Source organism: Carcharhinus amblyrhynchos, chromosome 13 (assembly GCF_965287045.1).
Source record: "Carcharhinus amblyrhynchos chromosome 13, sCarAmb.v2.hapA, whole genome shotgun sequence".
Lineage (NCBI taxonomy): Eukaryota > Metazoa > Chordata > Chondrichthyes > Carcharhiniformes > Carcharhinidae > Carcharhinus > Carcharhinus amblyrhynchos.
The window spans coordinates 58,673,946-58,692,072 of record NC_137336.1 but is presented as its reverse complement, the minus strand read 5'-3'; the positions used below and the strand labels follow the sequence as shown (position 1 = coordinate 58,692,072).

Genomic DNA, 18,127 nt, shown 5'->3' with positions numbered 1-18,127 from the left:
CTACCACCCTTTCAGGCAGTGAGTTCCAGGTTCCCACCATCTCTGGCTGAAATGGTTTTTCCTCAAATCCCCAACAATTCTCCTGCCCCCTTATCTTAAATCTATCGCCTGGTTATTGAGTCCTCTACTAAAGGGGAAAGGTTTTTTTCCTATCTGCCCTACATCCCTCATAATTTTGTACACTTCAATGCGATCCCCCTTTAGCCTTCTCTGCTCGAAGGAAAACAACTCCAGCCAATCCATCCCCTCTTCCTAGCTGAAATTCCCCAGTCCAGGCAACATCCTCATGAATCTCCTCTGCACCTTTTTCAGTGCAATCGCATTCCCCCAGTTACTTATTGCCCCATTGCCCAACTGTCCAGCCCACCACACCCTCACCAACCCCCCCCCTCCACACACACACAACCCTTTCTCCCAATGCAGCCCATCCTACCCACTCCCCCCCCCCTCAATTTCTCACATCGCTGCTCCATTATTTTCCAGCATGGCGTTTCTCCTCCTACCTACGAGAGGTGACCACTGTGCAGGAGGCCTGTAAAGCGGGTACTGCTTGGGGAAGGCACTGGCGCTCCATTTGCCTTTAAACACCAGTGAATACGAGGCAGCACTGTGAGCTGAACAAGACAGGACAGAGCTACCATCAGTGAGCGGCGTAAGGAACAACAGCTCCAGGACATTCCAAAGGCACAAACAGATGAGAGGCTCCATTGGGATACCTGCATGCGGGAGAGGGAAAGAGGAAAAATGATACCACATTGTTTAACACTGTTTCCATTCATTAACAGGTCTTTGTGAAGAAACATAGTCTGCTATTAATTACACACACCAATGTGGGGAAGACCGAGGCCATGGGAAGTAGGCAGTAATGCACAGGATACAGACAGAGTAATGCTTCAACAGAAAGGCAGCAGAATTTTATTTGAAAACCTTTTGAAACTAATATTCCCTAATTTCAAAATTGAGATGAACCGAGAAACTGATTATTTACCAAAAAATTGACATTTTTAAAAGAGTTAAAAGTGTTTGTTTCAAGTGTAAAGTTAAAAATTAAACACCATGTTACTTGACCAGCTCTCCTCTCCCTTGGCTCATGATTCCCTGATATTTGGAGAGGTGTTTATTTGACAGTGGTGGTGGGTTCAGTCCATGACTCAGTCACGTATGGAAATAATAGGCACTAAGATCATTTCCAGATGATAAGGATGATTAAAGTCAGATTTTAAATGTCAGTATTAGATCCCAGGGTTTTTTTGTTTCAGGTGTTTTCCAGGCGCTATTTTTAGCATCAAAATCTCATGAAAATTAAAAGAGGAGAAAATAATTGGGCCTCAAAGTCGGGGTCAATTAACAAAAAATCAGTATTTACGTCACAGTCTAATAACTGAGAGCACATATCGCCAAAGTGAAACACAGAAGCTGAAATATTTCCCCAGCGATGTAGAGGAAAAGAGATTACTTTTGAGAAATCTTAAAATTCAGAGTTGTTAGCATCGGCCTATTCAAACAGATCGCATCAAAACATACTGGAATTGACACTTATTTTTAACCCTTTAGTATTGAATGTTGCCTGAGTAGAGTGGAGAAAGGAATATCTGGCAAGCCCAAACAGAACCCAATGGATTTTACTTACATTTATTTTAAAACAAAAAACTAAGAACAATGAAGAGTAGAGCACAGGACAGGCCATTCGGCCCTTCAAGTCTGTACTGATCATAGTGCCTTAACAAAAAAAATCTTCTGCCCTTACTTGGTCCGTATCCTTCTATTTCCTCCCTATTCATGTATCTATTCAGATGCCTCTTAAAGGTTATTGATGTGCCTGATCCCACCACATCCTCTAGCACGTGTTCCAGGCACTCACCACTCTCTGCGTGAAAAACTTACCCCGCACGTCTCCCTTAAACTATTCCCCTCTCACCTGTGCCTCCTTGTAATTAACACTTCCACCCTAGGAAGAAGCATCTGACTCTCCATCCCGTCTATGCCACTCATTATTTTGTGGACCTCTATCAGGTCTCCCCTCAGCTTCTGTCTTTCCAGTGAAAACAATCCTAGTTTATTCAACCTCTCCTCATAGCCAAACCCCTCAAAACCAAGCAATGTTCTAGTGAACCTTCTTTGCACTCTCTCCAAAGCTTCAATTTCCTTCTGGTAGTGTCATGGTCCTTGTCAAGGTACAGCATGGTAGGTTGTTGCATAAAGTCAAATCCCACGGGATCCAGGGTGAGGTATCTAAATGGATACAAAATCAGCTTCTTGACAGAAGTCAGACGGTGGTTGTAGACAGTTGTTTTTCAAACTGGAGGCCTGTGACCAGCGGTGTGCCTTAGGGATCAGTGCAGAGTCCATTGTTATTTGTCATCTATATTAATGATTTGGGTGAGAATATAGCGGACATAGTTAGTGGATTTTGGTGGCATAGTGGACAGTGAAGAAAGTTATCTCCAATTGCAACGAGATCTTGATCAATTGGGCTAGTGGGCTGATGAATGGCAGATGGAATTTAATTTAGACAAGTGCGAGGTGATGCATATTGGTAGATTGAACCAGGGCAGGACTTACTCAGTTAATGGTAGGGCGTTGGGGAGAGTTACAGAACTAAGAGATCTAGAGGTACATGTTCATAGCTCCTTGAAAGTGGGGTCACAGATGGACAAAGTGGTGAAAAAGGCATTCGGCATGCTTGGTGTCACCAGTCAGAATATTGAATACAGGAGTTCGGACATCTTGTTAACGTTAGACAAGTCATTGGTAAGGCCTCACTTGGAATTCAGTGTGCAATTTTGGTCACCCTATAATAGAATGGATGTTATTAAACTAGAAAGAGTGCAGAAAAGATTACTAGGATGCTACCAGGGCTTGAGTTATAAGGAAAGGCTGGGACTTTTTTCTCTGGAGCATAGGAAGCTGAGGGGTGACGTAATAGAGGTCTATAAAATAATGAGGTGCATAGACAAGGTAGGTAGTCAATAACTTTTCCCAAAGGTAGGGGAGTCTAAAACTAGAGGGCATAGGTTTAAGGTGACAGGGGAGAGATACAAAAATGTCCAGAGGGGCAATTTGTTCAGAGGGTGGTGAGTGTCTGGAACAAACTGCCAGAGGTAGTAGTAGAGGCAGGTACAATTTTATCTTTTAAGAAGTATTTAGACAGCTATATGGGTATGATGAGTAAAGAGGGATATTGGCCAAATATAGGCAATTGGGATTAGTTTAGGGGTTTTAAAAAAAAGGACGGCATGAACAAGTTGGACCGAAAGGCTTGTTTCCATGCTGTAAACCTCTATGACTCTATGACCCAAACTGCAAGCAATACTTCAAATGCGGCCTTATGTAGCTACATGATTTCCCAACTCCTGCACTCAATGTCCCGGCTGATGAAGAAACTCAATACTAGGATAAGCAACACTTTTTCTTTTGTTATATTGACATTCACACACCTATCCCTGACCTCAACATCCGTCATGTCCTTCTCCTTGGTGAATATCAGTACAAAGTATCATTAAGGATTTCACCTACTTCCTGTGGGCTCCATGCATAACTTCCCTCATTGTCCTTGAATGGGCCTACTCTTTCTCTTGCTACCCTCTTGCTCCAGTGGGTCCCTGTACCAGCCTCCCTGTCTAATCTTCTCTACACTCTGCCCACAGAATGAATGATGTTTAACACCCAGGATGATTAAAATCCTACAAATCACAACACATCACACCATGGATAACTAGCCCTGTAATCTATTGAACATTGGGTACAAGTGGCTTTCCTTTGAAGCACAGGGATTCTCTCTTTACAGCTTTGAATGGCAGAGTGGCAGTGATTAGCACTGCTGCCTCACAGCGCCAGAGACCCTGGTTCAATTCCTGGCTTGGGCCACTGTATGTGTGCAGTCTGCACGTTCTCCCCATGTCTGCATGGGTTTCTTCCGGGTGCTCAGGTTCCCTCCCACAGTTTCATTGGCTGTGTTAAATTCTCCCGCAGTATACCCGAACAGGCGCCGGAGTGTGGCAACTAGGGGATTTCCATAGTAATTCCATTACAATATTAATGTAAGCCTACTTGTGACACTAATAAATAAACTTTAAACTTGTGCCCATCCAAAAGCACTGAAGAACTGAATGATTTCTACAGGCAATATAATCTCTAACTTGATAATACTTGAGCTTAGGATAGGGCAGTGGGACTACGTAACCCATATCAACCAGAAAAAAAAGGCCTCTGCAAAATCGCCATAAATGAACTTTGCCATAGACACAATTAAAACACTTAACCTTGTTGAAATGATAATTACATTGTACATATGTTGTACAGTTACCAAAGCTCCATAGAGGTAAACAAGGAGATATCCTGATCCTTTATAAACAGGAACACCTGTCAATTACAATATGATTAACATATGATAATATAAAAGTAAGTTCAGTTACACTCACCATATCATAGCTGGGGTCAGAGGGGCAACTTTTACTACAGATAATACAATGAGTTGCCTGTACACAAAGTGCATATGTGGCACACTAAAACCTTGTATGTGAATATTCCTAGATCCTACTTATATTTCATCAGAGAGTTATCCATGTGTACCAGTGGCCCCAGCAACACTGAAACTGCCTTTTCCACAGCTGTATTTCACCAGCTTCTTACAATTTGCCATCCAGGCACATCAGTTTTATTCCTGCTTCTTTTTCCCGGTTCCTGGCGTTAGAAGCAGTTGTGATCTTGTATGATGTGGGTCGTGTCTGTTCTGCATGGCACATGAAACATACAGCTTGTAACACACATAAATAGCATAAAATAATGACTCACTTTTATGCAACAACAGTTACAACCCCAGGACTGCCCAGTGCACTTTATGACCAATTGAGTGGTTTTGAAGTATATTCACTGATGTAATATAGGAAATGTGCATGTAGCAAGGCCCCACAAATAGTAATTTAAAGTTACCCACAGTTGTACCGATGCTGCTTGATAGATAAATACTGGAAAACTCCTGAGCTCTTCATCCAAATACTGCCACAGAATCTTACTACCACAGAATCTTTTACATCTACAGCAGAGATCAAACGGGGCAATGATTCATCATCTCATCCCAAAAAAGGGATAGCTCCTACAGAGTGACAGAAAAGCGAAAGTCTAGATGATGTGCTCAAGTCTCTAGAGTGGGACTTGAACAGAAAATATTATGGCCCAGAAGTAAAAACCAGGAGAATTTCATTTTCCAATAAGTTTACCCACTAAAAAGTTGATTTGTTGGAAATCAGCAAAGGCAGTTTCAACGATCCTTGCACAATATTAATCCACACTGAAGTTCTGTCATTAGTATCTTTTTTATTGCCTCCTTCAGGACACTGAATCATAGATTCCTTACAGTGCAGAAGGAGGCCATTCAGTCCATCAAGTCTGCACCAACAACAATCCAACACATGTAATCCCCCCTGACACTAAGGGGCAATCCCACCCAGACCTGTTTCCCATAACCCCAAGTATTTACCCCGCTAATCTCCCAACCTATGCATCTTGGGACACTCAGGGGCAATTTAGCATGACCAATCCACCTAACCTGCACATCTTTGAAGTGTGGGGGGAAACCAAAGGAAACCCACATAGATACAGGGAGAATGTACAAACTCCACACAGACAGTCACCCAAGGCCAGAATTGAACCCAAGTCCCTGACGCTGTGAGGCAGCAGTGCTAACCACTTTGCCACCGTGGTTAATGATGTATATCTATGTCTGAATGAAGACAGATTGACACATTGATGGTGTTGTTAGGTATCTTTATAAGGGCGTTCCTGTTTATGCAATAGAATCGGGATTTCTTCCTATGTTTCTGTAGCGTGATCCTGCTATAGTTACCAAATAAAACCTGGTGTTGTCAGACTTTTTACTATATTTACCAAAGTGAGGGACACACTTTATTTCAGAAGACATTTCTGATACTTTCACAAATGTTGCCAAATTTCTAACTTTTTTTCAAACAGAGGAAAAATCTCGATAAACATTCTCTGCTGAGGAGATGTCAGGGACTTTCTCCTTTTAGGGAATTAACCTGTGAAATTTAGAATTTCCCCAGAATTGAAATCTGAAATCACAACATGAATTTCAGGGGCAAAGAGAGGGTAGAAATCAGGCATAAACTTCTTTTTTTGCTGTGGATTTTCCCGGAAAGCTAAGTGAGAGAAGGGAGCTGGTTAGCTCAGTTGGCTGGGTGGCTGCAGTGAGTTGCAGAATGATGTCAATCCTTGTACTGATTGAGCTAGTTCTTTGGGCCTACTTCCTTGCCTCATAGCAATATCATGGGGTAAAGCATGATTGTCAACCTTCAGTTGGTGAGGACACTACTGAACAATAAAGAATGAGGTATAAAGAGGTGGGTGAAAGCTGGACTGGGAGAGGAGAGTGTAAAGAAATCTGGAGGGAGCAAGATGGTAATGAGAGCTTCACAGGTTTACAAGTAAACAGATTTTAAGAGAATTTTGCATTATATGGAAGAGCAAAACAAATTCAAATTATAAATGAAAAGACTTACAGGGCTGAAGGAGATGGTCAAAGATGTTTCAAGTTCTCTCTGCAACTTTTGCCTGGATATGCTTGTCTCTTGCTATCGTCTCCCCTGGATTTTTTTCTCCTCTTCCTTTTCTGTGAACTTTTCTCCAGTCTCTCTGTCTGTTCCCTCTCCAAAACTCTCTATCCTCTGCTCCCTATTTGTTTCTCTCCTCTTCTTGCTCCTGTCTTTCCTTTCCTCACTTCCCTATCTCTGTCTCCTCTTCCCCTCTCTCTCTCTGCTTTCTCATTTTATACGTGCACACATGCAGTTCACTTACGTTAACTCATTAACACAGACCCACACATGCTGAGCTTGGCTCACGAAAAAGCGCACATCATTTTTTTTCCTCCTGAACACTGAAGTTTCTTTTGCCACCATTCGAGTTACTATAACCTGAAGTAAATAAAATTCAATCCAGTTTGTCAGACGTGACCTATACTTTATAAATCCATGATGTCCCCTCTCTCTGATCAGCTGGACATTTCAAACTGTTTATGCATCTTGCCTGGAATTCTCCAGCCATTCGCGCCCCGCTGCCGTGGCAAATGAGGACCGAGAATTTGGCCCTCAGCCAAATCTCCGTTCACTGTAGCTGGATCAGAGAATCCGTGAATGACTGGAAAACCCCAACCCTTACCTTTAATTACGTATTAATTTATGAACAATAGATGTAAGACTGACTGGTCTATAATTCTTCAGTTTATGTTAAATATCGACCAGGAATTTGAACAAAAAGAAAAGTAATGAGGTGACACACTTGTGGGTTAAAGTCAAACATGATTCAGCTTCATTGAGGAGATAAAAATGGAAAATGCTGGAAAATCCCAGCAGGTCTGACAGCATCTATATAGAGAGAATAGAGCCAATGTTTTGACTCTGGATGACAGACTCAAGGGCTGGAATTTTACCACCTCGCTCAGCCTGGAATCAGGGCAGACAACGATTGCAGAACAGAATTCTCCATCAGTCTCGGGCAGGATTTTACGAGCCTCGCCCAAGTGAGGTCATGAAATACTAGCAAAAAATTTAGCTCTATTCTCTCTCCACAGATGCTGTCAGACCTGCTCAGACTTTCCAGCATTTCTATTTTTGTTTCAGACTCCAGCATTTGCAGTAATTTGCTTTTATTTTGTTGAGAATGTGTTGCTTGTCCAAGGTCCAAGGTGGAAGTGCAGGAAAATCCTTGGGAGATCCAAATATTTTAAATACGTGCGAGTTTCCCTTTCTAACCTTTCTTAAATTGCTGTGTGATATATGTAACTTTCCAATCGGGGAGAGGCAATGGCCTGGTGGTATTATCGCTAGACTAATAATCCAGAAACTCAGCTAATGCCCTGGATATCCGGACTCAAATCCAATCATGGCAAGACGGTGGAATTTGAATTCAATAAAAAATTTCTGGAATTAAGAATCTACTGATGACTGTGAAACCATTGTCAATTGTCAGATAAACCCATTTGGTTCACTAACACCCTTCAGGGAAGGAAATTTGCCTTCATTACCTGGTCTGGCCTGCACGTGACTCCAGAGCCACAGTAATGTGGTTGACTCTCAACTGCCCTCTGAAATGGACTAACAATCCATTCAGTTCAAGGGTGACCAGGGATGGGCATTGAATGCTGGCCAGCCAGAAACGCCCAGCTCCCATGAATGAAAACTTCTAAAGGAATTGTTCCTAAATCAAGAGGAATTTGGAACATCTGCAATGTTCTCATCTACTTCCTTTAAAAGCCTGAATGTAAACCACCTGGTCCTGGGTATTTATCACTGTTTCATCCCATTATTTTCTGCATTACAATTATTTTGCTTGTGTTAGCTTTGATAAGTCCCCATCCTTGATTAAGCATTAGCTTCCTCAAGCTGCCTGCCATCTGCTTCCCTTCCTGTAAATTCTGGTTCGTCTTTTTTCTTCTTTTCTTTTTCTTCTTTTACTTCCTACATCTGTTTTCCCTTCTCTCCTCTTCAAAATGTAAGTTTATTTATTTATTGTTGTAAGGTAAACTATTTTCAGTACTGTTATTCATTACAATTAACATAATTTTTTTTAAAATTTGGTAGTTAGTGTAGCTATTAGCACACACAGGATTGTCCAGCAGTGTTGCCCAATTGCCAAATCACATCAAAAAGTTGATGCCTTGTTTTGACTTTTTTGAACTTGACCTTGTTAAGTATAGTCTGTACTCTGCCTGTTATGAACACCTGAAGGAACATGCTGTTTTCTATGATCAACCAGTCATTGGGACATATAGTCTACATATATGATATGGCAGTGGCACTGAAACATGTCTCTATATTCAACTCTACCATTTCCTTGTATTCATTGACAATATCACTATTATCAGATCTCAAGAAGTCCACATTATTCATAACCATTCCCTTTTTCTAACATAAGTAGAACATTTTTTGGTGTTGATTTTAATATCTCTTGCAAGTTTGTTTTCAAACTCCAGTTGCTGTTATCCCATCCACCAGGATTTGTGTTAGTTCTTGCATTCTTTTGAGCTTTCTCTTTCAGTTTTAGGTTGTTCCTTTCCTTTTTAGTCATCCAAAGATTTATCTTTTGGTACACAAGGCTCTTCCTGCTTATGTGTATGAATTAGTTCTGTTTCACGTTAAAACAGTTCATGAACACTGATCTATCATTTGACCCATACTGAAATTTTCACTCAGCCCTTCATTACCTCGAGATTTCGTTATTCCAACGCACTCCTGGTTGGCGTCTCACATCCTATGCTCCATAAACTTGAGGTCATCCAAAACTTGACTACCCGTGTCTCAACTCACACCAACTCCAGTAGCCCTATCGCCCTTATATTGACTCCTAGTAAAGCAATGCCTTATTTAAAATCCCAATTTGTTTTTAAATCTCTCTGTGACCTTGCCCTTTCCCATCTCTGAAATTTTTTCTAGCCCCTGAACCCTTGAATTTTCCATCATCTATTTCCTGAAGGTTACCACTGATCAGAAACTGAATTGAACCAGGCAGATAGGTATTCTGTCTACAAGAACAGGTCAGAGGCTGGGAATTCTTTGGCTTATGGTTCACCCCCCCTGATTCCCCAAAGACTGTTTCACCATCTGCAAGGCATAAATCAAAAGTGTAATGTAATACTATGTGCTGAACTGGATGAGTGTGACTCCAACAGCATTCGAGAAACACAACAAAGCAACCCACTTAATCAGCACCTAAAACATTCACTCCCTCCATTATCGACATGCTGTGGCAGCACTGCGTACCATCCACAAGATGTATTTTAGTAACTCACCAGACTGGGATTAATTAATGATCTCAAATTAAAGGCACCTCAGATAGAAATGATCAGATCATGATTGAATTTTGCATTCAGTTTGCGGGAGAGAAGAGTAGATTTAAGATGAGTGTATTAAATTTTAATAAGAGCAATTATGAAGGTGTGAAGACTGGGAAATTGGATAAGGAAATTGGTTAATTGAGATGCAGTGGCAGATGTTTGAGGAAAGATTTCAGAATACTCAGGAAAGATACATTTCAGTGAGAAAGAAAAAGTCTAAGAGAAGGTCATGCCATACGTGGCTAACTAAGGACGTTAAAGGTAGTGTCAAATTGAAAGAAAAAGTGTAAAATTCTGCAAAGATTAGTAACAGATCAGAAGACTGGGCAAAACATAAGAAACATCAGAGAGTGATGAATAGAGGGAGATATGTACAAAGGTGAGTGTTGGATCTCCAGAGACTGAGTCTGGGGAATTAATAATGGGAAATAAGGAAATGGCGGATGAATTAAAAATAAATTTTGTGTTCATCTTTAGAACCTAAAGAGGATACAAATAACATTCTAGAAATAATTGTGAATCAATGAGGTGAAAGGGAGGAAGAAACTTAAAGTAATTGGATCACTGGGGAAAGGATACTGAGGAAATTATTAAAACCCTAAAAGCTGACAAGTTTTCAGGTCTTGATGGGCTTCACCCTAGAGATTTAAAAGAAATGGCTGCTGAGATATTGGATGCATTAATTTTAATTTTCCAACCTTCCCTTGATTCTGGGAATGGTCCCATTGGAATAAAAAATAAAGCATGTAACTCCTCTATTCAAGAAAGGAAGGTGACAAAAAGCAGGACACCATCGCCCAATTAGCTTAATATCCGTCACTGAGGAAACCTGGAGCCTATTATTAAGGGGGTTACTGTGGGGCACTTATTTGAGGAAGTAGCATCCAAGTGGATAAAGGGGAACCTGTAGATGTAGTAGGCATTTGACATGGTGCCACATCAAAGGTTACAATGCAAAAGAAGAGCTCATGGTAAGATTCTAGCATAGATTGAGGATTGATTAGTTAACAGGAAAAAGAATAAACATAAATGGCTCATTTTTGGGATGGCAGAATGTAACAAGTGGAGTGCCACAGGGATCAGTGCTGGGTCCTCAACTATTTACAATCTATTTTAATAATTTGAATGAAGGAACTGAATGTATAGTTGATAGATTTGCTGATGACACAAAGAAGGTTAGGAAAGTAAGTTGTGAAGAGGATATAGGGGACAGAATTTTTCAGCCTTGTTCGAGCGATTCCAAAAATTCCTCCCTGAGGTCCTTGGAGGTTTCCATTGTCAGAACCTCACCCACTCTGATTCCATAGCAGATATGTTGGTAGAACTTCAGCTAAGGAATCTGCAAAGGGATAAAGATAAGTTAAGTGATTAGGCAAAAACTTGGCAAACTTAGAAAAATGTAGAAAAATGTGAACTAGCCCAGTTTGGCATGAAGAATAGAAAAGCAGCATATTATCTAATTGGAGAGAGTTTGCAAAACTTTGAGATACAGAGGGATCTGGGTGACCTGGTAGATAAATCACTGAAAGTTAGTATGTAGGTGCAGCAAGTGATTCGGAAGACAAATTAAATATTGCCATTTATTGCAAGGAAAAATAGAATATAAAAGTAGGGAAGTTTTGTTACAGTTGTACAGGGTGTTGGTGTGACCACATCTGGAGTACTGTGAACAGTTTATAGAACATAGAACATTACAGCGCAGTACAGGCCCTTTGGCCCTCGATGTTGCGCCAACCTGTGAAACCAATTGAAAACTTGTATAACAAAATACATAATTTCATTTGAAGCAATTCAGAGAAAGTTCAGTCAACTGATTCGTGGAATGAGGGGTTATCTTATGAGGAAAGCTTGGACAGGTTGGCACTATGTCCATTTCATGTTTAGAAGAATGAGGAGTAATCATATTTACATACTTAAGATCCTGAGGGGAATTGATAGGGTGGATGTTTCCCCTTATGGAAGAGACTAGAACCAGAGGACACAATTTTAAAATAAGGGGGCTCACATTTAAATCAGAGATATACTAATTTGCATGATCCTATATAACCCTCCAAAATATCTGTGCTCCACTAATTCTGACCTCATGTGTATCCTCGCTTTTAATTGCTCCACTGCTGGTAGCTGTGCCTTCAATTGCCTAAGCCCCATAAGCTCTGGAATACCCTTCCTACATTTCCCTGCCTCTTTGCCTTGCTTTTCTCCTTTAACACATTCCTTACTTGTACCTCTGACTTATTATTTCCTTATGTAGTTCAGCATCATTTGTTTCATAATGCTCTTGTGAAGTGCTTTGGAATATTTTATAATGTTGTTTTATGAGCAGATTTACTGTTATCTCTCTTTGGCTCATCCCACTGGTATCAGTCTTATCTAAATCTGGAATCTCCGTCGCTGTTTTTCATTTCTCTCTTTCAAACACAATGCTGAACTCACTCATATTATGATTGCTATCACATAAATGTGTGTACCATTAGGCTGTTAACTACAATAGTTTCATTATGCATGGAAACATTGCAGATAGGCAGTATTAAAAATATGTGGAAGGATTTGATCAAAATTTGGGGAAGTACTTGTTTTTAGGACTGGTTTGTTTGGCTGTGTGGTTCCTTTGTGTCCTGTACTTTGTTCCCAAATTATTTTCAATTACATTTTATTTACAAGGGCTTGCCAAGGTACAGTAACTAGTCCATTCTAAATTAGCAATTCAGATCCAGGTTTTCAATAAAAACTGCCCTGTAAGCAGAATGACTGGTTTAAATAATTTTTAGAACTTGCCTTTAACGAAGATTATTTGTCCGTTCTCCCTCATTAAAACACCGCTCTAAGCTACTTGAATAGGTTTCAGCAGGGAGCTGGGACAGAAGCCATTGGGTGCAACCTGGAGGCAGTTATAGAAATTGAAACCAGGCAGCTACACATTTAATGACAACCTGGCCCATTGTTCTATTAAGAAACCCAGTCCTAGAATAGAGATGCAGGCTGGGTGAGAAAGCTTGCAGCCCCAACAAGAACGACCAATTAAATTGCCTTCTGGCATGCAAAAGACCTCCTCAGAACAAAAATAATTTGATTCAAAGTTGTCCTTTCCCTTCCTGCCAAGCTAAGTCCAATGCTGAGATATTAGAAGAAAAAAGTGTGCGCATGATTATGGCAAATAATTAAGCTTTAATTCATTATTAATTGGATGTGCAGGCCCAGTGCTCCCAATGATTCCACTCTGCAGTGCAAGGAGGTTTCAGAGATAGTGAGGGGTGAGGACATGACTAAATTTGAACAAGAGGATGGTCATTTCAAAATCAAATTGTTTCCGAACTTGAAGCCAATTTAAATCGGCAGTCACAGGGATGATGTGTGAACTGACCTAAGAGTGGGTCGGGAAACGGGCAGTAGAACTTGGGTTTATCGAGGCTGGAAAGTTCAGGGACTGTCAGAAAAGTACTGGAATAGTCAAGTCTAAATGTAACAAAAGCCATGGATGAGGGTTTCATCAGCAGATGGGCTGAGGCAGAGATAGGTAGGCAATGTTATGGCAATGAATGTATGTAATTGTTGGAGAGAATATGAATTGAAAGCATGGTTGAGGGTGATGTAGGCTAGCAAGGTTGTTAACTGTCTGAGTTAGCCTGAGATAGTGGTCAGGAAGAGTAAGGAAATCAGTATCCAAGGATCAGTAGCTTTGATCTTCCCAATATTTAACTGGGGGGAAAAACTGCAGGACTAAATAGCACACAAGAGTTGACAATACAGAAGCGGTGGAGAATTCGAGAGATACAGGGGTACAGCTGGGCTATACAGTAACAGTTAGACCATTCAGCCCATTTGAGTCTGTTTTGCCAATCAGATAGATCATAGCTGATCTGTACCTCAACGCCATTAACCTGCCTTTGCTGCCTTAATTAATATATCCCTTTATCTGACAAAAATCTAACCATTTCTGTCTTTAAAGTTTCAACTGATGCAGCGTTCAAAAACTTTTTGGGAGCGAGAGATCGAGATTTCCAGTACCCTTTATTTATAGACATGTTTCTTGATTTTACTGTCATTCTGCGTATTGTATATAAGTGGATGTCATTCATACATGTCCACCAGCATGAACCATTAGATCATTATTCCTGAGGTGCCTGGTGCAGAACTAAACAGAATACTTTAAATGAGGGCTGAATAAAGTTCTATACAATTGATGTAACATTTCCACCCATGTGTAATCCTGTCCCCTTGAGGTAAAGGCCAATATTCCTTTGGCCTTTTCTACAGGTTCACCAGTTTTTGTGCAGATGGGCACCTCAATCCCCTTGTTCCTGCACAGTATCCAGTTCCCCACTACTTACAAAATCCCACACTCTGGTCTGTCCTTTCTCAATTCAAAGGGGACCACCTCACATTTTCCTGCATTGAATACAATTTGTCACAGTTTTGCTGACTCACTTAACCGGACTCTGGGCCAGGATTCCATGGTCCCCGCTGAAGTAAATGACAATGTAAATGACCTGTCGCATCCGTCAGAGACAGACAACCATTCCCCCTTCCCAGACCCGCACTCCCCCCACCCCTTTCCCCTGTCCCCCGTCCCCCAGCAGGACTGTAAAATCTTGGCCCAACCATAGCATGTCTCTTCCCCCAACGTACACCATTATTTTGTAGTCTCCTGCCCCCAACTTACTGTGCCTCCCCAGGACTATGTCACTGAGGGACAACATGCATGGAAATACAATGGGGGCTTGGATAGATCTTTGTGGGACTTCAGAGGTCAGCGTGTGAGAAAGAGAGGCCATTGCAAGAGATTCTTCAGTTGCGACTGGATTGATTAGCAAGGGTGTTCTCATTCAGCTGGAGAATAAATATTGCATGGTGTGGTCAGCTGTGTCAAAGGCTGCAGACAGGTCAAGAAGGACGAGGAGATGGAATGTACCATGGTTATGCTCTTATAGGATGTCAACTGTAATTATGATAAGAGCCATCTGAGTATTGTGGCAAGAATGGAAATCTGATTGGAGTTAGATTTTGTTGGGTTTCATGTATACTGTTTCTCACAGTAAAATCTTAATTAAATATAGACTGATCATTGAAGCTACAAAAGAAATAAAGGTAACTTTATCCATCAGACTGGATCAATTGTGCCGAACTTGTTAATCCACTGAAACCTCTCCATCAATCTAATTTTAATTCTGCTTTCCAGAAAGTATCCATGTGAAGTATACATTGCTTATACTGAACTCCACACCCACATTCCATCTGCTTTAGAAATGCTGTTTTTTGCAAACTGAGTTACAATTTCAGTAAACTATTGGACTGAGCAAACCCTTCCACCAGTGGCCTATGCCTGAGAACTAATAACAACTTGCATTTATGGAGTGCCTTAAAAAGCAAAACAATTTAAGGTACTCAAAGGGATCAAGATTATTAAATGTGTTTCATTAATTCAGTTAGAGATACTACAGCAGGTAATCAAAAACTTAGTCAAAGGACATGGTTTCAAGGAATGTATTTAGGGAGAAGAGAGAGATGGAGAAACTGAAATTTAGGGAAGAATTCCAAAGCTTAGGTCCTAGTTACAGTACGGTGGCACAGTGGTTAGCACTGTTGCTTCACAGCACCAGGGACCCGTGTTCAATTTGCACATTCTCCCTGTGTCTGCATGGGTTTCCTCCAGATGCTCTGGTTTCCTCCCATACTCCAAAGATATGCCGGTTAGATTGATTGGCCATGCTAAACTGCCCCTTAATGTCAGGGGGATTAGCAGAGTAAATACATGGGGTTACAGTGATAGGGCCTAGGTGGAATTGCTGTTGATTCAGGCTTGATGGGCTGAATGGCCCCTTTATGCAGTGTAGGGGTTCTATTCTGTGTTTCTATAGATAGCTGAAAGAACAGCTGCCACTAATAGGGCGATGAAAATGAAGGATGAACAATAGGCCAAGATTGAAGGAACACACAGATCTTAGAGCAGGAGAAGACGTGATGGGCGAAGGCCATGGAGATACTTGAGCATAAGAATGAGAATGTTATATTTCAGGCATTATCTATCTGTGAGGCAAGCCAATAAAATCAGTGAGCACACAGCTGAAGGGTGAGTGAGACAGTGTCAGTTACAATGTGGGCTGCAGAGTGTTCAATGAGCTCTGGTTTATTCGGACAGTAGAGTTGGCTAGGAGAGAACTGGGTTCACTGATGCTGGAGGTAACAAAGGTGTGGAGAAGAATTTCAGCAGCAGGTGCACTGCTGGACCCCTGGACAGACTCCAGGGATGGGGATGAGCAATATTACAGAGCTGGTAGCGGGCCCATTGGTGACAGACAGGATATGGGGCCGGAAGCTAAATGCAGAGTCAGATAGGACATTGACATTTCAAGCGGTTTGGTACAGATATGGACAAAATATTTGGAAGTCTATGTATAAAAATTTAATTTCCCATATGCAAAGTCATGAGTCTGGTTGCCTGTCTATATTCAGCACTGTGTTTCTGATTATCAGATTTGTGTATATGTGTGTGTGTATGTGTGTGTGTGTGTATATGTGTGTGCGCAGAGTCAGCTCTTTTGAAATCGTTGGCCAGCTTAAGCTCGATTTCTGCATTGGGACATCTGGCAAGGGCTTGTAGCCTGGCAGAGTGTAGTCTGCATTATACCCAATGTGATTTCTGCAGTAAAGTGGCTGTGCTAAACCTGGTTCTGGCTGGTTTACCAGATTGGATCCAGGTGTATCTCTTCTATCTGAAAGAGTGATAAACTTTACACTAGAGGTGAAAAAACGCCACATTCAATCATTTTATTCCCGGATCATTTTGTACTAAAGCAAGTTTTATTACTCCTCTGTGCAGTTAGCATGTTGGCTTGTTCCCGAGATGACACACTTAGTTCCAGTAGGCAATTTCTGTTGTTGTAAATCATTTGATTTTATGGGGCTTAGAAATAAATGGTAACATATTGATTTTTATATGGAAAAGAAAAGGGGACTCTCTTTGTTCAAGGTGTACGTGTAGCTGACTCTCTGGTTCCTTGTTGCATAATTACTTTCACTTTGGAATTTTACAGCAAACTTTCCTCAGTTCGCTAACTTTGAAAATACTAAACCCATCTGCAGGTGGCTTTTACCTGGAGGCAGAAAGAAAAGTGGCTGAAGGTGTTTTTCCATTTTGTCTTTTATCTTTGTTCCATCTGAGTGAAGCAGTGTCAGGTAACTGAGCGATCACAGCTCTTGACAGTTAACTGGTGTCGTTTAAAATCAGTACCTTGTGTCCACCAAAGGCTTGCCATCACAGGGCAACTAGGGGGGTGCAGGTGAAGAAGGTGTTTCTCCGCTTATATCTCAGCTTGTCCCACTAACGGCGAAGTTTGGCATTCTGCCCTCATCATTCTATTTCTTGTGTAATCCTCCCAACCCACAGCAAATGTCCCCATTAAACTGAAATATGATTGATTTCAAAGCTGCTACCCAACCGTGGTGGTCAGATGTGAACACGTTAAAGGAGAAGAAAGGTGTAAATCAGAACCAGTATGGTTTCTTTAAAATATTCTCCCATTGCCTACTGAGAACAATAAGTACATAGATATTGACTATCATTTTTGTTCCATGTGAATTAAGGTGTTCTAGTTCAAGAATCACAAAAGGTTTCTGTGCAGCCACAGTAAATATTCTTAAAATCCTATAGTACAGAAGGAGGCCAGTCAGCCCATCGAGTCTGCACTGTCTATAATCCCACCCAGGGCCGATTCCCATGACTCCCTGTATTTACCCACTTAGTCCCCTGATGCTAAGGGACAATTTAAGCATGGCCAATCCACTTAACCCGCACATCTTTAGACTGTGGGAAGAAACCGGAGCACCTGGAGGAAACCAGAAAGGGGGAAGAATGTGCAAACTCCACACAGTGACCCAAGCCGAGAATCAAAACCGGGTCCCTGGTGCTGTGAGGCAGCAGTGCCACTGTGCAAGAAGGCTAATGGAATGCTATTCATTATTATGAGAGGAATTGAATATAAAACTAAGGATGTTATGCTTCAGTTATAAAGGGTATTGGTGAGACCATATCCTGAATACATTGTACAGTTTTGGTCGTCTTACTGAAGGAAGGATGTAAGTGGATTGGAGACGGTTTACTAGATTGATATTTGGAATGAGTGGATTATCAGATGAGGGAAGGATGGACAGACTGAGCTTGTTTCCACTAGGGTGGTTAGTTGATTGAAGTATATAAGATCCTGAACAGTTTTGACATGATGGATATGGAAAAGGTGTTTCCTCTTGTGGTTGAGTCTGTAACTAGGGGGAACTGCTTTAAAA

General features: G+C 41.2%; 1 protein-coding gene across 1 annotated transcript in view; it reads right to left on the bottom strand.

Annotated features, from left to right (window-relative positions):
• LOC145351299 (spondin-2-like) overlaps window positions 1-18,127 on the bottom strand; it is a 65,403-nt gene that overhangs the window by 29,297 nt on the left and 17,979 nt on the right. Inside the window, exons 3-4 of the mRNA XM_080200925.1 lie at window positions 8,623-8,735; window positions 504-652 (exon numbers count right to left, since the gene is read on the bottom strand). Of these exons, the coding sequence (XP_080057051.1) occupies window positions 504-652; window positions 8,623-8,735 (262 nt within the window). The remainder of the gene's footprint in view (window positions 1-503; window positions 653-8,622; window positions 8,736-18,127) is intronic.